The following is a 22729-nucleotide window of genomic DNA, read 5'->3' as shown; positions in this document are numbered from 1 at the left end:
CCCCCGCACCACCTACTGCACCAGAACCCGAGTTTTAACAACATCCCCAGGGGATTTGGTGATTCGTGTGCACAAAAAGTTTGAGAAGCACTGGCCTAGAGGACAGCCTCTGAGAATGAGCTCCTCATCACCAGACTGGGAGCTCCCTAAGGGCAGGGGCTGGATCTCATTGTGTCCTCTAGGCCCCCTGCACAGAACCAGACACGTAGTGGGTACTCAGTCATGTTTCTTGAAGAAGTAAATTTGTGAAGGAATCTAGTCACATACAGCCAGCTTAGGCACAGATAAAATGATTTACTATGCATGCTGTGCAGCCCTGTCCCCTCCTATCACCCCCTCCAGCAAACTTTCCAACAAAGAGGCCCAGCCCCAGCCCTGGGACTCTCCTCCTGGCCTGTGGTCTTGTGAGAGAGGCCCAGCAACAGGGAGTTGGTTTCTGTAGGCCCTAGACTTTGGACAGGATGCTGAACGGCTTGACCTCTCCCTGTTTCTTCCATCCTCCCACCTAAGAAAAAACCCAAGAAGAAACTTCTGAGGTGCCCACACTATTGCTGTCTTCACTGAGGCCAGGGTCTCCTCAGCACACACAGCCACCACAGTCCCTGTACCACATCTCAGATGGCCCCCTGGAAATCTGAGTTCCTCCCAAAGTGCAGACGGTGCTGTCAGGTGCTGGCTACCAAGCCCTTGCTGCATGTGGAACCAAAATAAACCCCTGTTGATATGGAAACGGGTTGAATTATTTTAAGAAAAAAAAAATTGCTCCTTCATTAAATCGCGTTGTTATGGTAACAAGAATTAGGAAAGTAACTTGGCCATGGAGGTTATGTGCAATGTTTTGGGACTGAGAATTTTCAGAATAGTGGAAAACAGTTTGTGAGTGCATCTCCCTGGCCCCTGACTATTCCCAGAAAAGGAGGATGAAGGCCAGTTGAGCACTCGGCCACCCTACCTGGGTCGACTTGTGCAAGGTGGCTGGGGCTGCTCTCGGGGGCCATGCCTGCGGTGATGCAGGCTGAGGCCATAAAGGATTATGTGGGAAAGACAGCTAACTGGCGGAGGATGTCTGGACCAGAGGTCCAGCACTGTCTCGGTGTGCAAGTAGTCTTCCACTCTGCTGCAAAAAGAATGTCCCAACCCTCTGGAATTAAGGAGAGGTGGGAGGCTTAAATAACAGCAATAGCCACTCTTCATTGAGTCTTTACTGTGAGCCAGGCACTGAGCTAAGTACTGGACACACTCATAGCAACCTCATGAAACATTATTATTATCTCAGTTTTGCGAATATAGACTGAGTCTTAGGTCAGTGAAGAGACTTTTACAAAGTCCCACAGTAAGAATGGCAATCCCATTACTGGGTATATACCCAAAGGATTATAAATCATTCTATTATAAAGACACATGCACATGTATGTTCATTGTAGCACAGTTTACAATAGCAAAGACCTGGAACCAACCCAAATACCCATTGATGATAGACTGGACAAGGAAAATGTGGCACATATACACCATGGAATACTATGCAGCCTTAAAAAAGGATGAGTTTGTGTCCTTTGCAGGGACATGGATGAACCTGGAAACCATCATTCTCATCAAACTGACACAAGAACAGAAAATCAAACACCACATGTTCTCACTCATAGGCGGGTGTTGAACAATGAGAACATATGGACACAGGGAGGGGAGCATCACACACTGGGGTCTGTTGTGAGGACCAAGGGAGGGACAGCGGGGGGGGGGGTGGGGAGGTCAGGGGGAGATAACACGGGGAGAAATGCCAGATGTAGGTGATGGGGGGATGGAGGCAGCAAACCACCTTGCCATGTACCTATGCAAAAATCCTGCATGATCTGCACATGTACCCCAGAACCTAAAGTACAATAAAAATAAATAAATAAATAAATAAATAAAATTGGAAACAAAAAAATGCAGTGATATTGAAAAAAAAGAAAAGCAATCAATTTTGCCACTGTGTCTCTAATGTGACCAGTCAAATAAATACGTGCATTGAAATAAACAAAAAAAGAGGATAAGGTAAATTAAAGAATTGCAGCAGTAGCAGTAGCATCACCAGCAGTTCCATGGTAGCATTTTAGCAGCAGGGAGGGGCCACACAGCCCCTTGACTTACTCACACTCAGTCCTCCTCAGAAGCAGGAATGGATACTTGTAAAGACAGTTGGCTGAAGTGAGACTCACTCATTTATTCATTCAACATGCATTTAATGGGCACTTGCCATGTGCCAAGCACTGTGGATATGCTGGTGACCAAGACAGACAAGGTCCTTGACCTCAAGGAGCTTACAGTCCAGGATAGGGCAAACAGACAGTCATCAGTGAAACTACTTACCAAGAAAAGCTTCAAGTAGTGGCAAGTGCTATGAAGAAAAGCAAGCAGAATGATGTGGCTAGGTGACTAGGATCAGGGCACTATAGCAGGACCAGAGGTCTATCTGAAGAGGTGATATTTCAACAGAGACCCAAATGAAGGAAGGAAGCAAGCCATGTGAAAATCTGGGAGAAGAGTGTTCCAGGCAGAGGGAACAGCCAGTTCAAATGTCTTGAGGTAGGAATGGACCTGGCATGTTTGAGGAGCAGCAAGAAGGCCCCTGTGATGAGAAAAGAGCCAGCAAGCAGGGAGGGACAGAGGCCAGACCATTCAGGCCTTATAGACCATGGTAAGGACTTTGCATTTCAGTCTGGTGTGATGAGAGGCAATGGGAAGATGTGCTGGGGAGCAACGGGATATAATTTACTTCTTTCTTTGCTAATAGCTTTCTTGAGATATAGCTCACATGCGGTGTAATTCACCCATTTAAAGTGTGCAACTTAGTGGCTCTTAGAATATTCCCAGATATGCACAACCACCATTTAATTCCAGAACATTTTCATTATGCCAAAAAGAAGACCCTTTTCCCATTAGCAGTCACTTTCTACTTTTGCCAACCCGCACATCTCTCCAGCTGGTAGTAACCACTAATCAACTTTCTGTTTCGATGGATTTGCCTAATCTGGACATGTCATAGAAATTGAGTCATATAATGTGTGGCTTTTTGTTACTGGCTTCTTTCATTTTGCCTAATGTTTACGAGGTTCATCTATGTTGTAACTTGGGTCAGAACTTCATTCCTCTTTTTCCTTTGAGACGGAGTCTCGTTCTGTCGCTCAGGCTGGAGTGCAGAGGTGCGATCTCGGCTCACTGCAACCTCTGCCTCCTGGGTTCAAGCGATTCTCCTGCTTCAGCCCCCAGAGTAGCTGGGATTACAGGTTTGCGCCACCACATCCAAGCTAGTTTTTGTATTTTTGGTAGAGATGGCATTTCACTATGTTAGCCAGGCTGGTCTCAAACTCCTGACCTCAAGCGATTCCTCCCACCTCAGTCTCCCAAAGTGCCGGGATTACAGGCATGCGCCACCATGCCTAACCTTTATTTTTCTTTTTATTATTGAGTTATAAGAGATCTTTATTGTATTCTAGATGCAAGTTCCTTAACAGATATATGATTGGCAAATCTTTTCTCCATTTCTGTGGGTTGCCTTTTCATTTTCTTGATGGTGGCCTTTGAAGTGCTAAAGTTTTCAACTTTGATGTAAGTTCAGTTTATTTTTTCTTTTGTTGTCTGTGCTTTTGGTGTCATATCTAAGAACCCATCGCCTCATCCCTGAGTGAGGAGGATGATTCCTCTGGTTGCTGTGGGAAACAGATGGGAGATGGGGTTGCTGAATACCCAGCAAGAGGAGGGGTGCCACCTGCAGTGAAGGGTGCTCTTTACACAGCTTGCCAACTCCCCTGAGGACCAAATGCTGAACCCTGCTGTTGTGCTAGACCCCTATTGACTTCAGTAGGGATGGTACCAGGTTCAAGAGGCCAAAGAGGAGACCCGTAGCCAGCAAACGAGACATAGGGTTTTATTAGAGGAAACTTACATGCAGAGATGATCCAGTGGGAGCAGGCTGGACAGGAGAACAACAACCTCTTGCAAAAAGCATGCACCCTCACTTAGCACCCTCCCCCAGCAACTGCTATGTGGCAACCCTCGTTTCTTAAGTTATTGCTGTCAGGTGCTCCTACCATACATCTGCAAAGTGACCTGGACCCAGGCACAGACATCGACAGGCTGGTTTTATTTTCCCACAGTTGTTTTATGCCAGTCCCATTTTCTGCTCCTCTCCCTGGCTTGAACCTGGTTGGGCAATTCAGACATTTGGAAAGAGGCTCAGAGCCAGGTCAGAAGGTGATCTGGATAGGCTCCGGGTGGCTGGGGAGGAGCCCCCCTCACGCTAACTCAGTATGGGGCCTGAGAAGAGGTCCTTCCTCTTTCTGAACTCAGTTTCCACATCTCTTCTGTATGAGGGGCTGGACTACGGCCTCTGACTGCCCACAGGCTTCTGAGTCTTCACATCCCCATTCTCATAGGGAAGCTAAACATGGCTGGCAGAGAATAGTTATTGTGGTAACGAGACAGAGCTGAAGTAAACCACAAAACAATGTTTACGGTATGATTCCATCTTTGTTTGGCATAGGAAAATTTCTAGAAAGATATACCCAAGGTATCAGCCGTGGTTGTCTCTGGTGTGTAGGATTATGAATGTTCTTTTCCTCTGTTTGTTTGTATGTTCTGATTTTTAACTATGATAAGCATGTTTTGCTTTTGTAGTAAGAACAAAAAAGGAAAGCATAACAGAAAAGCGTGACAATTTTTAAAAGAGAGAATTGCCTAGAAGCCATTAGCAGGCAAAGGGAGCTGGAAAGGTAGCAGCCAGCCACGTCTCTGGGCCAGGCCTCTCCAACTGCAAAGGGCCTTCCCTGCCAGAGGAGGTTGGAGGCCCCAGGAAGCCGACCCTGAGGCAGAGATTAGTGTGCAGGAAGTTTGTTAGGGAGGCTCTTGGGATCCACAGCTGTGGAAAGTGGGCGAGAAAGCAGGATTTTGCAGAGGGGGTAAAGTAAACTGCAACACAGGCCATAGTCAGTCCAAAGAGGAAGCTCTGGAGCTGAGACAGCCCCACAGAGCTGCCCTGAGTTGAGGTGAGGGAGCCACCCTGGCAAGATGTGACACTGGACAACACAATCTCCAAAGAAGGCTAACAACAAAATGCCTTCTGGCAGCTCGGCCAACATTTAAGAGAATAAGTCGTGTATCCATGAGGTGGAATCTTAGCGGCACACCACAGTGTCCACTATAAGAGGACTGTTTGGGGGCCTGGCACGGTGGCTCACATCTGTAATCCCAACACTTTGGGAGGCCGAGGCGGGCGGATCATGGAGTCAAGAGATCGAGACCATCCTGGTCAACATGGTGAAACCCCGTCTCTACTAAAAAAAAGTACAAAAGAAAATTAACTGGCTGTGGTGGCTCAAGCCTGTAGTCCCAGCTACTCGCGAGGCTGAGGCAGGAGCATTGCTTGAACCCAGGAGGTGCAGGTTGCAGTGAGGCGAGCTCCCGCCACTGCACTCCAGCCTGGCGCCTGGCGACAGAGCGAGACTCTGTCTCAAAAAAAAAAAAAATAGAGGACTGTTTGGCAGAGGTGACCTCTGTAAAGGCAAGCCAATAGGCAGATATGAGGGGGATTTGGGAAGAGGAAAAACTTATCTTTGAACTTAGATGAACTGGCTTCATCTTCCACTCCGAGCTCTGATCTCCATTCCTGATTTGTCTCCTCAGGCAGTGACCTTTGAAGCATCAAGGGGCCAATCTTTAATTGTTCTGGAATGCAGACAGGGTGGAAGTATTATTGGCCTCATTTTATCAATAAAGAAAGCTAAGTTCAGAGAGAACACACAGCGAGGTCATGATGAGGCAGAGTCTCAAAGCCAGGTCTGTCCAACTCCAGGTCCCAACTTCTTTCCCTGTTAACACAGCTGCCCAGACTTTCAAGTAATTTGGGTTGTGGTCAGATGGACAAATCCGGTCTTTCTTGTTAACACTGAACCAGTTTGTTCTCCATGCCCAGCAATCAATATTCGGATGAGATGGTCCCAATCCTGCAGATTACAAAGTCAAATTTGACTCAGTTGATGCAACCTAAACGGCCCCTTACTACCCTGAAAAGCTGCTGTCTTTGGAGGAAGCCAAAGTTTCCTCCCACCAAGGACAATCCTGAACCTCCCCAAGTTTGTGGTGGGGGGGTGCGTTAGAAGCTACAGGCAGTCTGACTGAGTTAATCCTGAGTTAATCTTATTAACCTATGAGATCAATTGGCTACAGGCGCCAGGCAAGTGACAGCACAGGCATTAATTCAGCAGCGGCCGGGGCAGCCTGACAGCCAGGGACTGATTTACCAGCCCTTTTAATGGATGGGATTGCATTTAGCTAATTGAGTCTGGGACTGGCACGGATAAGACAACCCCCTTGTGATATGCAACTGCTCAGTGGACGTCCTGCCAGCGTGGGGGGAAGGGTGACAGAAGGAAATAAGAAGGCAGATGACAAGGAATGCTCCTTTCCTGGCCACTGTAAGGGCTGGTATTAGGTTCCAGGTATCACTAACGTGAACTAGTAGTGTAGTGTACGGCAGTGATTCTCAAAATGTGATCTTTGCACTAGCAGCATCCCTTGGGAACTTGTTAGAAATGCGAATTCCTGGGCCCTCCCCAGACCTCCTTAATTTTAATATCTAGGAGTGGGACCCAGCAATTTGTGTTTTAACAGGCTCTCCAAAGAATTCTCATGTACACGCTCAAGCTTGAGACCCCCTAGAGGAGTTATGAGTGCAAACTCTAGTACCAGGCAGCCTGGGTTATAGTAGCTGTGATCTTGAACAAGCCATCTAACCTCTTGGTGTCTCAATTTATTCATCTGCAAAATGAGGGAAATAATAGTACCTGCTTCATAGGGTTGTCATGAAGATTAAATTTGTCAAGTGCCTAGAGCAATGCCTGTGGTAAGTAAGTATATATATATATATATATATATATATATATATATGTTAACAACTGTTATCGTTGGAAATAATGGAGTACTGTCTGCTCCCTCAGTATGACAGTAATTCTAACTGGATCCTGGGACTTCTGTCTGCTCCCTCAGTGTGACACTAATTCTAACTGGATCATAATGTTTCCTGTGATTTGATAAGCAAAAAAATATGGCACAAAAGTATGTCTTCACTGTGATTGTACTTATGTAAAAATACTTGTGCATATGGACAAGGTGAAATTATGGATGGTTTCTTCCTTTAATCATAAACTTTTGAAATGATTAAACTTCCTTTAATCTTAAACTTTCGAAACGTAATAGATCTTTGAGGTCCAAATATTCAATAAATTCAGATGGACAAGAGACATATTGAATCACAGATAAGCAATGGACAGAGTTGAAGTAGAGACTACTGTAGAGGACTCATGATGAAGGACTGCATGCATGGGTTCCTACCTCACTCAGGGGCAGGAGAGTGGTTCTGGGCTCATCAGGTTACATTGGAACAGAACCAAGCTCAAGGTTCCTCAGCGTTAGAAGGGAAGAGATGTGAGCAAGAGTGTGGTCCACCTGAGGATGCTTAATAACAGTAGCAAGGATGGCTGGCCCCAGTGAGGACAGCTAGGGGGTGGACATGGGGACTGGGCAATGGACTCATCCTCGGCGGGGAGGAAGAGTCCAGCTAAGAACCAGGGTGGTCCTGGAAGCTGAGAGACTTGGCTAGCTGTTGTGGGAAAGTTTGACCATTTTTTGAGAACGCCAACTAAATCCCCATCCATAAAGGATAAGTTCAGCTAGTCAGTGGGGTTTATATCTCCATCTTGCCACCTACATATCTTTAGGACCAGGGTCCTACAGATTAGGCTGTGAAATCATGGCATAGGGCCAGGAGAGCTGATTTCAAGATCAAGATCCAGGTCAGATGATTGGGGTGGGCATGTGGTGAGCTTGAAACTCCAACCATGTGTGCTACTCTCAGCCCTATATTCCCCTTTAAACTAGAACAAAGACACTCTAGTAAGAGTTTACTGAGGTCTAAGTATGGGGCTTGTCTCTGTACTATATATTTTTGCATCCCAGTAACCAGTTTACTTTTAAATGGTAGCATATCATTAACACATAGTCACTATAGGATCTAGTGTGATGCACTGGAAATTCTGCAGTTTATCACAGCTGCCCCGATCACATTTTGTGGCCATTTTTTTTTTTGATGCTTGAGTATGATATTATGGTATGTTTCTGACTTACCAAGATTCTTTTTCTGATAACAACTTTATTAACACAAAAATCATGTGCAAACCACACTATTCACCCATTTGAAGCATACAATTCGCTGGGTTTTAATATAATCAGAATTGCACAGCCATCACCACAATCCATTTTAGAACGTTTTTTCATCCCAGAGAGAAACTCTACCATTATCGATCACTCTCCATTTCTCCCCAGTCCCCTCCCCAGCCCTACACAACCACTAATCGACTTTGTGTCTTAATAGATTTGCCTATTCTGGACATGCCATAGAATCAAATCACTGACTATGTGGTCTTTTGTGACTGGCTTCTTTCACATAGCATGATGTTTCAAGGTCCATCCATGATATAGCATGCGTCAGTATGTCATTCCTTTCTGTGACGGGATAATTCCATCGTATGGATAGACCACATTTTTATTTATATATGTATATATTTATTTATTTATCCATTCACCAGTTGAACATTCATGTACAAGTTTTTGTGTACATATATGTTTCCAGCTCTCTTGGGTACATACCTAGGATTGGAAGTGCTGGGCCAAATGGTAACTCTGTGTTTAACATTTTGAGGAACTGCCAGACGGTTTTCCAAAGTGGTTGCATCACATTACATTCCCACCAGCAGTGTATTAACACAAGGGTACCACTTCCTCCACATCCACACCAATATTTGTTTGACTTTTTGATTATAGCCATCCTAGTGGGTGTGAAGTGGGATCTCATTGTGGTTTTTATTAGCATTTCCCTAATGACTAATGATGTCGAGTATCTTTTCATGTGTTTGTTGGCCATTTGTATATAGTAGTGTCTTTGGAGAAATGTCTGTTCAGATCCTTTGCCCATTTTTGATTTGGATTATTTGTCTTTCTATTATTGATTTGTAAGATACTTTATAGGTTCTGGACACAAGTCTCTTATCAGACATATGATGTGCAAATATTTTCTTTCATTTTTTAGGCTGTCTTTTTGCTCTTTTCTTGAGATAGAGTCTCTGTCACCCAGGCTGGAGTGCAGTGGCACCATCATGGCTCACTGTAGCCTTGAACTCCTGGGCTCAAGCAATCCTCTGCCTCAGCTTCCCAAGTAGCTAGTACTACAAGTGCACATCACCATGCACAGCTAATTTTGTCTTCCTTTTGTACAGACGAGGTCTTGCTATGTTGATCAAGCTGGTTTCAGATTCCTGGCCTTGAGTGGTCCTCCCACGTCAGCCTCCCAAAGTGTTAGGATTACAGGCATGAGCCACTGGGCCTGGTTTCTTTTCACTTTCTTGATGGCATTTTTTGTGACACAAAGGTTTTTAATTTTGATGAAGTCAGATTTGTGTTTTTCTCTTTTGTTACTTGTGCTACTAATGTCATATCTAAGAAACCACTGCCATATCTAAGGTCTTAAAGATTTATACCTGTGTTTCCTTCTGTGTTTTATAGTTTTAGCCATTACATGTGAGTCTTTGACTCATTTTGAGTTTGATTTTGTATACGTATCAGAATGAATTCCAATTTCATTCTTTTGCATTTGGATATTTCGTTGTCCCAGCACCACTTACTGAAAAGAGTATTCTTTTCAGCATTGAATGGAATTAGCACCCTTGTCGAAAATCAATCAGCCATAGATGTATGGATTTATTTCAGGACTCTCAATTTTTTTCCATTGATCTATATGTCTATCCTTATGTTAGCAACACACTGTCTTGATTACTGTAGCTTTGTATAAAGTTTTGACATTGGGAAGTGTGAGTCCTCCAACTCTTTTCTTTTTAAAGATTGCTTTGATTGTTCTGGGTCCCCTTAATTTCCATATGGATTTAAGGATCTGGTTGTCAATTTCTACAAAGAAATTGGAATTTTGATAGGGATTGCATTGAATCTGTAGATCAATTTGAGGAATATTGCCATTTTAAGAATATTATTTTGATCCATGAACTTGTCTTTCATTTGTTTCCACCTTTAATTTTTCATCATGTTCCATAGTTTTTAGCATACAAGTTTCATGCCACTTTTGTTAAATTTATTGTTATGTGTTTTATTCTTTTGATGATATTGTAAATGGAATTTTTTTTCTTAATTTCATTGTAGATTGTTCATTACAAGTATATAGAAATACAACTTTTAAATTGATTTCATGGCCTTGCAACCATGTCGAACACAGTTATTAATTCTAATAGTTTTTTAATGGATTCCTTAGGATTTTCTATATACAAGATTATGTCATCTCTGCAAATATAGTTTACTTCTCCCTTCTAATCCGTATGCCTTTTATTTCTCTTTCTTGTGTGATTGCTCTAGCTAGAACCTCCAGTACAACATTGAACAGAAGCAGGGAAAGTGGATACCCTTGTCTTGTTCCTGATCTTAGGGGAAAAGCGTCCAGTATTTCACCTTTAACTGTGATGTTATTGTGGGTTTCTTATAGATGCCCTTTGTCAGGTGAAGGAAGTTTCCTTCTATTCCTAGTTTGTTGAGTGTTTTTATCATGAAACAGTGTTGGATTTTATCAAATCATTTTTAGTCTATCGATATGGTGTATTACATTAGTTGATTTTCAGATGTTAATACAATCTTGCATTCCTGGGATAAATCCCACTTGGTCATCGTGTATGATCCTTTTTATATGTTGCTGGATTTGGTTTGATAATATTTTATTGGAGATTTTTGCATTTGTACTCGTAAGAGATATTAGTCTATATTTTTCTCGTGATGTTTTTGTCAGTTCTGGTATCAGGGTGATACAGGCCTCATAGGGTGAGATGAGAAATATTACCTCCTCTGTATAGTTTGTGAAGAATTGGCATTAATTCTTCTTTAAATGTTTGGTAGAATACACCAATGAAGTCATTCTTCTCTGGGCTTTTCTTTGTCAGTAGTTTTGATTACTAATTCAATCTCTTTGTTATTTGTTTATTTGGAGTTTTAATTTCTTGTCCAGTCATCTTCAATAGTTTGTATCTTTCTAGGAATTTAAGCATTTCATCCAAGTTGTCTAATTTATTGTCATATAGTTGTTCATAGTATTCCTTTATAATCCCTTTTGTTTCTTTAAGGGTGATTATAATGTCCCCTCATTTACTTCTGATTTTTGTAATTGAGGTCTTCTCTCTTTAATTCTTGTCAATCTAGCTAACCAAATTTCTTTTGAATTCCTATTTGGCCTTCTGCCTCCTTCTGCCTATATTTGAGAGTCTTGGCCAACCTAAGAACATACGTATATGTCTCTTACAGTCAAGAAAATGAGTCTTTTCTACATTCTTGCATGTGGAGCTCTCAGCCTGAACCTCCAAAGCATATTGTTATGTTTCCTCAGCTAACTGAGGTAGATTCATTCTGAACCAGCTTCTTTATTAGCCATTGGCTATGGTGCATAAGTCTGTCTCAATTCCACTCTCTCACTGTAGAAATTAAGCTGCAGCCCTTTTAGTATATGGCCATCAGCCAACTGTTGCTCATTTCTGACTAAATATGAGGCCCTGGGGAAGAGCAGAAGGCAGCAGGCCCTGGCCAGCCGGGACCCCTATGCAAGGCATCGTGGATACACCCGGGGCCTGGTCTTCATGACTACTGCTCGCTTTGAGTCTTGAATGGGAACAGAGGCAAGTTAGAAAAGCAGAGGCCTACTGCTGTTTGGACCATATGTCTCCTTGGTCACAGCACCCAGGACTATGCTTCCCTAGTTGGCAGGAACTCAGCTAACAGATGGTAAAGTCAGGAAGTCAGGAAAAAGCATTGGGGATTTTGGGCAAGTGCTGATTCTGGCTAGTGTTTTGGGGTCCCTGGCCCATTTAGTCATCTTTCTCCTTCCCTCTGCAAGCCCTGAGCCTGGCTAGGGTGCTAGCGTGGAAGCATTCATTAGTTCAGAAAATGTCTTAGAGCCACATGTCCACTTAAAGATTATTTCCAGACTAATGAAAAATCCGTCTGTGCAAGCAGGTCCCCATTTTAAAATGGAGAAAAGCCCACCAACATTTTCATGGTAAGGAAATGGCAACAAATCAACTCTTTGGGATATGTGGTGAGCTTGAAACTCAAACCAAGTGTGACCGCCTCAGCCCCACCCTGGGCTGCTGACTCAGGACCAAAAGGAAGAGGGAGCTGCCAGACTTCACAATTTCTGTAAACAGTTCTTGAAAAAGAAACCATGCACTTGTCTTTCTGCCAGCCCCCAGCTTGTCCCCGTAGCTGACAGCGCTGCCATTGTCTTTTCTCTGACACCTTAGGACAGGGCTTCTTAACTTGAACTCCATGGACCTTCAAGGGGTGTGTGGAGAGAATTTAGAGGGTCTACAAACTTGTATGGGAAGATGATTTGATCTTTTCTCCACGAATCTCAAACAATAAGTTAGCATTTTCTCAAATTAGGAATGTAGGTGACAAACCACAGTAGTATTAGCGGTATCTGTGACTTTATCACCAACGGAGATCACAAATATTTTCATATCACATTACAGTTGCTGTAAGTATCTCAAAAAATCATTTGTGTTCATCACCACTTCAACATTTCTAATCTATAGATTTGCCACTAAATCTCATGATTTATGCATTTAAGTAGTAATACAACTAGATCACAAAATTTTAAAAATATTTTTCTAACCTTTTCAGTATGATTGTTTGCCTTTTTGATTCTATGTATTTTATTTTATGCACATGAAAACATCATTCTGAGAAGGGGTCCAGAGGTTTCACCAAACTACCAAAGGGGTCCATGACCTAAAAAAAGACTAAGACCCTACCCTGGATCTTGGAACTTTCCTGCTCCACGGGCCTCACTTCTGATCCACAGAACTTTGCCTATCTTACTGGAGGGGTCAAAAGCACTTGCATGCGGGAAACTTTCTGTGCCTAGTTTCTTAATCTGCAAAAGGGGGAATAATAACACTACCTACCTTATAGGATTGTTGTGATGCTTCAATGGGTTAAGAAATGTAAACCACTTAATGCCCAATACGTAGTAAGCACTATTAGCTATTTTTGTTATTATTGCTGGTTTATATCAGTCATCTCATTAACATGCTATTATTATCTCAATTTTCAGAAAAAGGAAACTGGGGCTTAGAGAAGTGAAATGACCAAGTCAAGGGTACACAGCAAGGGAGTGACAGAGACAGGGTTCAAAGCCAGGTCTATTTGACTCTCAAGCCCAGTGGAGGTCACCTGTAGCACACTACTGAGAGGAGGTGATGGCCCTGAGAAAAATGGAGGCCATCAATGGGGTGCTTGCTGGGAAGAAACAAGAAGCTCTGTAAGCTCTTGCTTTTTCTCCCCTGCTTGTCCCTACTGTCCACACCTCCAACTTTATCTGGGGGGCTCCCAGCTCCACGTGCATACCATCAGCCCTCAGCCAGTTCTCAGAGGGCCATTCCTCCTTCCAAAGGCCATTGTCAAGGCAGCCTTCATTTAGCCTTCATCTGCAAAGAAGACAAGTCCATTTTCTTCCACTGAACCACAGCCTGGCAGTAACAAACTCACTTTGGAGTCATGGGCCAGCCTCTGTTCCCAAGTGGATCTCAAGCCTCACAGGCCAGCGAGGTCGGGGTTAGAGGGCCTGAGGGGGAACGCAGAAGGGCAGGTGCTTGTCTGGGGAGTGGAGGCAGTTTCGTGGAGGAAGTGGTCTTGGAACCGAGGAGAAGATTGCTAGTTGGAGTGAGGCCAGGAGTGTTCATGAATTTTTCAGGGAGAGGGAATGGGTTGTGCAAAGGCCCAGAGGTATGCAAGGGCCTGCTATGTACAGAAAAGCAGGAAATAATTCAAGATGTCTGGAATTTGGACTGAGTAGAAGAGGAAAGAAGGATAGCATAGGCACATGAGATGGCATAGATAATTAATGAGCAGATAAGAAAGAAAAAGCCAAAATCATGTCCACAAGTCTTCTCATGAGGAAGGAGAGCCAATGAGGGGTTTTGAACAGGAGCAACAAGGCCAGGTGTGTGAGTTCAAAGGCCCACGGCCCCCATCCCCAGATATGTTGAAAGTGGGCCAATTAGAATGGGTAGAGACTAGAGCTGGCTTCAGTAGCCCAGGCGAGAGAGAGGAGGAAGGGCTGAATTGTGGGTGGAGAGGTCTTGATTTTGGGGACACTCTTTCTGGCAAGCTTCATAGCCAACAAGTCTCATCTCTATGATATAAGAGGTGAAGGAGACCTCAATTGCTGGGGGCACTCCCCTTCTCTAGCTTGGTTGTGTGAGGAGATCCTACAAGAAGGCAAGGCTTCTCCAGGCTGTGGGACTTTCGCCATGAGTTCACCTATTGACACCTTCCATTTTAGCCTCTCTCTCACTTGAACAGCCCACTGCAAGAGCAGAATAAAAAACCCAGGCCCTACTTTCCCACATACACACGCCCAACCCCCTATCAGGAGAGTTGCTGAGGCGAGGGGCCCTGCTCTACCCCATGTGTGGCAGGCAGGAAGGGAAGAGGGGACGCAGGGAGCAGGTCAGGGCCTGCTCTCTGTCAAAGGAAATATCCACCCTCCTAAGCCTTTAAGAAACTGTTTTCTTCCAAGTAGGTCCCGCTGTTACCAGGGCAACCGAGAGCCCCGGTATTTGTGTTTCTGTCTTTGGAGTCCCTGGGGAGAAGTGGCCTGCCAAGCTTTCCCTAATCTGGGCAGGATACAGGAAGTGCTGGCCGGAGGTGGAGCCCACTCCCCACCCCCCATTTGGGGGTGGTCTCTTGCGTGATTAATGCCTGTTCTTATTCCCTGGAGGAGCCCACCCCCACCCTCAGGAGCCAGTTCTGGCGGTCAAGGACACAGGCTTGGGCTCCTATGGACGTGGTTTCTTGGGGCCAGAATTCTGCACTGACTTTGTGGCACATCTCTCTCAAATGGGTGTCAGCTGCTCTCTGAGGCAGGTGTCCAGGAGGGGCAAGCTCACATCAGACCATGGTAGCTGCTGAGGGATCATCGCACATGCTGTGTTTCTTGATCACTTACTTTGTGCTAGAACTGGATCTGTGGGTCAGTTCTTGCTCCAGGGAGCTCTAGGGAAAGGCTTAGAATCAAACTAGCCATTAAATGTCACCTGGGCTAGTTAGTTCCCAAGGCTCTATGCTACTCTAGGCTGGGCTGGGTTGGACGTTAGAATTGCCTAGGGAGCTTTCTAGATAGAGAAATTCCTGGAGATTCTGTTTCCATCAGCGTGGGTGCAGGTGGGGAGTAGATGTTAACAGCATGGGCTCTGGATGTCAAACTGCTGGGGTTCGCAGTCAAACTCTGCAAATGGGACAAGTGACATCAAGCCACTTGCCTGACCAGTTTCCTCACTTATAGAACGAATGTGGGGAAATCACAGCTGTTTCAAGGAAGCAAGATTTTCTCTGCCTTCCTCTATCGCTCATCCCAGGAGAGGGTTTTCAGGACCCTCGCCATCCTTGTCACCCTTCTACTGCCCCCCTTATCCTCCTTCCTTCCTTCCTTCCTTTATTCTGGTGTTTTCTTACTCCTGGCATGCAAAAGGGTTTCTATGAGGTGCAACTTTGTCCCCTTCTGCTGGGCAGCCAGGGCCCCAGGTGGGGCCTGCCCATATCCAGGATTCCACACTGCTATTGCAGCAGCCCAGGAAGGCATTGGCATATCTGACAGCCAGGTCAGTCTGTGATTCCGACCAATCCCCTGTCAATTCACATCTTCAGATTTTCATTCTCACAAGCTTCTTCTAAGCCACATCTCCCCAACCCAGGCTTTTGCAGTTGCTTTTCTGAACCTGACTGCAAGATCTCAGATGAGATCCGAGTAAAGGTCATTTCAAGCCAGGCGCAGTGGCTCACACCTTAATCCCAGCACTTTGGGAGGCCAAAGTGGGTGGATCACAAGGTTCAGAGATCGAGACCATCTGAGTCAGCATGGTGAAATTCCCTCTCTACTAAAAATATGAAAATTAGCCAGGCGTGGTGGTAGGCACCAGTAGTCCCAGCTACTCAGGAGGCTGAGGGAGGAGAATCGCTTGAACCCGGGAGGCAGGGGTTGCAGTGAGCCGAGATCACGCCACTGCACCTGGGGACAGAGCAAGACTCTGTCAAAAAAAAAAGTAAGTTTAGTGCATCCTTCCATGTTAGGGAGAGTTTTTTGGCCCCTCGTTCCCTTTTGGAGGAGATCTTCTAGTCCTCCAAGCTTTGTACCACCTACAGATGTCCTTAGCAGGCTGCCTCTAGGTCTCCATCCAGTGGCCCATTTATTCACTAACTTCTTCATTTACCAAACTAGGATTGAGATCCTACTGTGTACCAAGTAGTGTGCTGGGCCCCAGGGACTCCACAGTGACTAGACAGATCAAGAAGCCATGGCCCCAGAGGGGATGAGACTCATGCCAGAGCCCATATAGAGTGAGCGGCAAGGCTGGACTGGAATCCAGGGTTCTTTTCCCCATTCCCACACTGCTTCTGGCTTCAAGGTTGGGGCAAGGCTGACTCTAATTTTCTGACTTTTTCCCACCTTCTCTGATTGGCCATAACACAATCTGGGCTCAGGTATAACTACCTGTGATGTCATGAGAAATCCCCTGGGTGCTGGAGACCTTGTCAGGCCTCCTGAAGGGTAACGGGGAGTCCCAGTGCTCACTGATGAAACCCACGACCCCATAAGTCTGCTCCTCCCTAGAAGGGGTAGTCAGCCACATACTCAGTACTGTCACCTGGCTGGTTCCCCCAGAGCTTCCAGAGATAGTGCACCTGATGTATGCTTCGTTGCTTTGGCAAAGACCTATAATCCAGACAGGTCGACAATTTAAGCTTGTCAGGAGTCCCTCCTGAGAGACAGCAAGTACAGTGTATTTGAGTTAAGAATGTATGTGGGTTTGGGAGTCACGAAGACCTGGAGTCCCCCATGTGACCTAATATCTCTGAGATTCAGGTCCCTCAGCTTTAAAAGGAGACAGCATTACCTGCCTCACTGAATTGTGGAGAGAAAATGAAGTGATGTTGGTGAGAGTGCCTGGCACATGGTCAGAAACACCATGGTTCCCTCCCTCCCTCCCTCCCTTCCTTCCTCTTAAAGGGACAAAGCAAATGTGCCTCTGAAACCAGAGTTTGTTTCCCGACTGGAATCCTGCAAGCTGGGGGCAGGGGGCAGGACAGGGCAGAACTAGGAGATTGGCCTGGCCCGTTAGACAGCAGGGCCAGCGGAGTGGAGGCAGAGAGGCACTAAGTGTCCCCAGAGCTAATGGGCAGCTGCAGGACTGTGACAGAGCCACTCACTAGCTGTCAACCTTTGGCCGGTGACTTCTCTCTAAGCCTCATCTTGAGATGAGGGTAAGGATAGTTAGTTCTTGCCCCCAGAATCATTATCAGAATGAAATAAGATAATGGATGTAAAGTGCCTGGCACAGCACTTGAAAGTACTAGAGGCATAATGAATGTTCCCACCCACTTCCCCTGGGGGCAGGGGAAAGTCCAATTCATGCTGGGAAACTTGGACAAATCCCAGAATGGGATTCAGTTTCTTCTGACCCCACAGTCTGAGGAGCCATGAGATCTTGCTGGGAGGGCTTCTTACATGGACTGCTCTGGGGACTCATGATTCATCTTCACCAGCTAACTCACTGGCATCTCATAGCGCCACCTAGTGTCAAAAAGCAGAAGGGCCCTCCCCACCCAACCCGGCCTCTTTCTTTTCCTTCACTCAAAGTCCCAAGCGTGCCCGTGAGTGCCTGTAGGGCTGGGCCACCCTACTCCCCAGGAGAAAGAATGCTATTTTTCAAGATGCCCAGTGCTTCCACTTCCCTCCCAACAATTCCTGCCATCCGCAAATACACAGAACTGTAGGCAGGTCCCTTGAGCTTCACCAGGCCTTGGTTTCCTCGTCTAAGGATTTCAAGACTTCAGGGTAGGGTTGATTCCAGCAGGGGGCCTTGGAAGCACCCGATGCCTACTCTGTACCCATCTATGTTTGCTCAAAAACAAAGAGACACAATCTTTACACACCCTTTATATTTTTATTGAGGAGAGAAAGCTTTAGCATACAGAGCAGTTTCTTATCTTCACAACACGGTAATGAAACAATAACACATGTATTCCAAACGAGTTTACTCCCGAGCTTCTGGGAGACCTTGGGCTGCCTTCATACCCCTGCATGCATCCCCTCCCCCCTCCCCTCTTTCAACCCAAGAAAGCTCCCAAAGCTCACAGTTCCTCTTACAGCTCTTATGGCTGTTATATCACAACAAATATTGAAGATCTGGGAAAGAGAGGAAGAGGGTCAAAGGGAAGTCCAAGCCCCTCCTGCCCCCAGAGGGTGGAAACCAGCTCACGGCTCATCTGCTCTGTCCCTGGCTGTGGTTCTGAGGGTTCAGGGTGAGAAGCACCATGGGAACAGGCAGGGCCTATGCTGAAGGGTCCCTGGAATTGTGGGTGTAAGGCACCCGTCCTTCACACTTCTCCACAGGGACATGAGGCAGCAGGGCCAGAGTGTCGACCATCAGCAAACAGGGTCCACAGCCTCGAAGAATAGCAGGTCCTCTTCTGGAATGCACTCCTGAGGAAATCAGACAAAATCAGCTGAAAAACAGACAAATTTTTCTTTACAAAATTGTTTACTCCTGCCCTGGTGGGGATGGGGAAAACCCGACAATTGAAAGGTCCAACAAATTAGGAAAATGCTTAAATGAATTATTTAGCATGCATGACTGCACAGGGGGCAGCCATTTTAAATCCTGGGGATCAAGAACTGGCAGGATGTTCTCAGCTTTGACAAGACGTACCAAGAACACACTAGAAAGGAAGGCAGCAAAGTGTTAATAGTGCTTGCGCCTATGTGATGGGACTCTGAAGGTCTGGGGTTTTTTGTCTTTACAGTTTCCTCTATTTTCCAAACTTTCTTCAACGATTATGTATTACTTTTCTCTTTGGAGAGAAGGGATCTTTGTAAAAGGTAGCAACAGGTTATAGGAACCCAACTCCACTGATTCCCCAGGCTGAGAAGCAAAAGCGCTAATGAAAAAAGCATCTTACCTCCCACTGATGAATAGAGACCTCACCAGAAACCAGTCGGAGGACTGGGTTTCTCTGCAACTCCTCTTCCTTCAGCTTCTTCCTCTTGCCTCCATCGAGGCCCAAGATCCTAAGGTCGGGCTGAGGTTATTGGTCAGACTCCCATGAGGAACAGAGGTTGAATTTACTATGTTTTCTTCCCTTTGGCCACAAACCCTGGCCGCACTTGCTTTGCTGCCAGGCACTGTGCAAAAGTCCAGTGTCCAGGGGCAGTTCAGGCCAGCAGTGGAGTTGGCTGGCATTTTGTGGCCAGAACTGACATAGTAAATGCGTGTTTTTCACTGCAGAAGCAGTGCTTTCTGGACTCAAGGCAAGCAGCGGGTCTCTTTATAAGGGCACCTGAGTTTGTACCCAGAAGTCCCAGGAGTTCCTAGGAGGCAGCCACCCTCTTAAGCTTTACTGTGTCACTGAAGCACAGCAGCAGGCCAGGGATTGGCCCCCAGGTCAAAGACATGAAAAGGGGTCCCAGCTGTGAGGCCACGGTGGGTGCAGCCTTCTTTTCTCCTCTCAGAACTAAGGGATCCTTGAAGTCGAAGGGAGCTCAGAACAGGCCATGGGCCCTCTGTCTGTCCCAGACAGAATGGCCAGTCGGGCCTCCTCTGCAACTCCAAGGATAGAAAATGTCCTGCAAAGACCTTTGACTGGGGGCTGCAATCCAAAGCCTGGCAGGGGGAGAAGACCACCTTCCCTAAGGAAAGAGTCACTCTCTACAATGGCAGAATGATCATCACTGCTTCTTTCTCCTCCTCCTCTTCTTCCTCCTTCTCCTCCCCGAACCCCAACTGGCTACCCTTTAGCAACATCAGGGAAAGTGGTGGAGCCTGCAATGTTGGGCGCTGTCCACCGGGGGTGCCCAGGAGGGCAATGTGGTGAGAGGAAAGAGCTCCAGATGTGGCAAGCCAGTCCAAGAGCCCTGATCCAGGAGTCTTTGCAAAGGTAAATTCTAGTGCTGTAAGTGGAACCAGCCTGCACAGTCAGTCAAGGGCAAATCTCAGTCAATTTGTTCATTTGACATGTGGCTTTGCACACTCTCACTGGGCTACATGTCGGTTCCTCTTCCAGGCCCTCTGCTGGAGGTGTGGCATGAAAAGAGTGTAGTCGTCCAGGGACATTTCTTGAGACCATCTTGCCCACCATTGAGTCTGTCCAGCAACTGGCCTCAGTGGCTTTAGGAGTTCAGGGTAGCCTATCCTCTTGCTCATTGGGCTAGGTCAGTGAGGCATTGGGTGAAGTCCTGATGGGTCAGTGAGAGATAAAACTGTAGAACATAGGGTGAAGAAACGCAGGAGAGGTGAGGGTTAGGAACAACCAGAGGGGAGAGACAAGAGGGTGACCAGTTCATTTATGGGAACAGGCCCAGAAACTTGCTCTCCAGCTCGTGGCAGGACTGAGCAGAGTACATGCCAAGAGGGCAGGTATTGCTAATCCCTCCTTTCTCAGATGGTCTGGAGTTCTGCAGGTCTTCTTCAGGTTCTGAAGGTCTGAAACTCCCTGAAGTCTGGTCAGCAGATGGGGCAGGTATGGCAGCAATAGCAGGGGCAGGGGACGCAAAAGAAGGGTGTGTTCTGGGTGGCCATCTGGCCCCAGCACTCACACTCGAATTCGGCCACGAGCAGCTCGGTGGCCTCCCTGTCTCGGGGTGAGGCGGAAAAGCACAGGGGGCCGTCTTCGAACTTGGCGTTGCCCCAAGCGACCTGTGCGGCGAATCAGTGGGGGCGAGCTGTAGAATGGTGAATTGGTGCCTGGAAGGCCTTCCAAAAGTGGGACTCGATTCTGGTTCCTCCGTCTGCTGGGCTGTATTATGGGAGGCGATGCACCCAGGAAGTTTTCGGCATGGTAACCACTTGTGGGACCAGAAGTCTGGGATGACGCGTGAACAAAGGTCGGCTCCATCTCCATCAGCTCATCTAGGTCATCATCTTGGGCCTCATCCAGGGGCTCCTCCTCTGCCTCACCATAGGTCTCTTCAGTCCCTGGCTCCTGCTGTGGCTCCTGCTCTGGTTTCTGACCCCCATCCTCATCTTCATCTTCTTCACCCTTACTCTCTGCTTCCTTCTCATTCTTGTTGCTTATCTCCTCCTCCTCCTCTTTCTGTTTCATTTCCTCTTCCTCCTTCTCCTCCTTCTCCTCCTCTTCCTTCTTCATTTCTTCCTCCTTCTTCATCTCCTCCTCCTCCTTCTCCTTCATCTCTTGCTGAAAAGCCCTTACGCCCTTCCTCTGGTCCTTGGGGTGAAGCCTGTGCCTGCATGCCTCTTGGTCTTCATCTTCACTGTAGCACTCTTCATCTTCACTTTCTTCCTCACTGGGACTCGGAGCAAAAGGGAAGAGGATATTGCGAACCCCAGGGAGCGGGATAGGCTTGGGGACGCGCACTTTTCTTTCTATCTCCACACATTCTAGAATCAGCTCATCCAGGTCGGCCATTTCTGTTGACCATAAAAGCTCCTTGCGGAAGAATTCCGACAGGCCTTTGAGGAATTGGTTTTGGAGGCGGCAGTCATCCCAAGACAAGAACTGAGCCAGGAACTGAAAAGCATCTGCATAGCTGCCGAGCGTACAGTCGCCCTGCCTGAGCTTGCGAATGGCCTTTTTAGCCACACGTGGGGGGATGGGGCCACAGAATTCCTTACGGATTTCATCCAGGAAGCGCGGGAAGTTGGCATGCAAGGGGCTTCCTTCCTGGGTGACCGAGGCGGCCCAGTCCTTGGCTTCGCCAGTGAAAAAGGAGATCAGAAAGGCCACCCGCTCGGCGCCCCCGGGGAAATGATCCTCATGGTCGGCTATGAAGGTCTCTAGCTGCATCAGGAATTCAGCCAGGTAGACTGGGTCGCCTGAAAAGGGCTCTATCTCAGGCCGCTGCAGCGGTGGCAGAGGGGGCTGCGGGGGCGGCTCCTTTGACGCGGGCGGGGGCAGAGCCGGCGGGGGCGAGATGGGCAGCAGAGGAGGGTCAGCGGGCCCGTCGGGGGTGCTGCAATCCTGGATCACGTTAATCAAAAGATCATCCGAGATACACTCGGGCTCCGCGCGTGGGGGAGGCCGGCACGAGAAGGGCAGCTCTCCCCCAGGAATGGCTTCGATCTCACTGAGCGGGAACTCCAAGTTCTCCTCCGCTAGGACGGGCACTATGGGCACTGGCCAGCGGATGTAGCTCGAGACGTTGCCCCGCAAGGAGTTAACCTCTGCCAGGGCTCTTCCCAGCTGGAGGCCCAAATTGGCATTCTCCCCGCGAAGGGCATTTAATTCTTCACGCAGGGCCACATTCGCCATGCGGAGGCTGTTGAGGTTTCCTGTCGCCTCAGACATCTTGACAAGCCCAGGGGCCCTGGGGCTCCGTAGTGGGGAAAGGGGGACGGGAGCTACGGGCCACAGGAGGAGGAAGCCGAAATGCGGCGACTGGGCGCGGGAGGGGACCGAAGTGCGGCGGCCGGGCTCGGGACAAGCAGGGCCACACCCACCGGGGCGAGCTCGGAGGACGGCGCTCGGGGCGGAGGGCCCGGCGGCTCGGCCTGGGGCGCTTTACCTCGTCGCCGGGGCCGGAGAGGGCGGGCGGCGGTACGGGGCCCGGAGGACGCGGGCGACACGGCGGCGGAGG

The 22729-nt window shown here is 47.2% G+C and overlaps 2 protein-coding genes across 8 annotated transcripts in view; one reads left to right on the top strand and one right to left on the bottom strand.

The window, feature by feature from the left end:
- Window positions 1–22729, top strand: part of NHSL2 (NHS like 2) — an 83612-nt gene that overhangs the window by 39236 nt on the left and 21647 nt on the right. The window lies entirely within an intron of this gene.
- RTL5 (retrotransposon Gag like 5) lies at window positions 18068–22455 on the bottom strand. Its single transcript, XM_012435622.3, has 2 exons — window positions 19099–22455; window positions 18068–18622 (listed from the first exon to the last, which is right to left on the bottom strand). The coding sequence occupies exon 1, from the start codon at window positions 22438–22440 to the stop codon at window positions 20728–20730; it is 1713 nt and encodes a 570-aa protein (XP_012291045.2). The 5' UTR covers window positions 22441–22455; the 3' UTR covers window positions 18068–18622; window positions 19099–20727.

This window comes from Aotus nancymaae, unplaced genomic scaffold (genome assembly GCF_030222135.1).
Source record: "Aotus nancymaae isolate 86718 unplaced genomic scaffold, 86718_ANA_hifiasm-v0.15.2.pri h1tg000081l, whole genome shotgun sequence".
Lineage (NCBI taxonomy): Eukaryota > Metazoa > Chordata > Mammalia > Primates > Aotidae > Aotus > Aotus nancymaae.
The sequence above is the reverse complement of the archived record's forward strand: the minus strand, read 5'-3'. Positions and strand labels throughout refer to the sequence as shown.

Coding starts and splice junctions, on each gene's coding strand:
- RTL5 (XM_012435622.3), bottom strand. CDS start 22,440: ATGTCTGAGGCGACAGGAAACCTCAACAGCCTCCGCATGGCGAATGTG.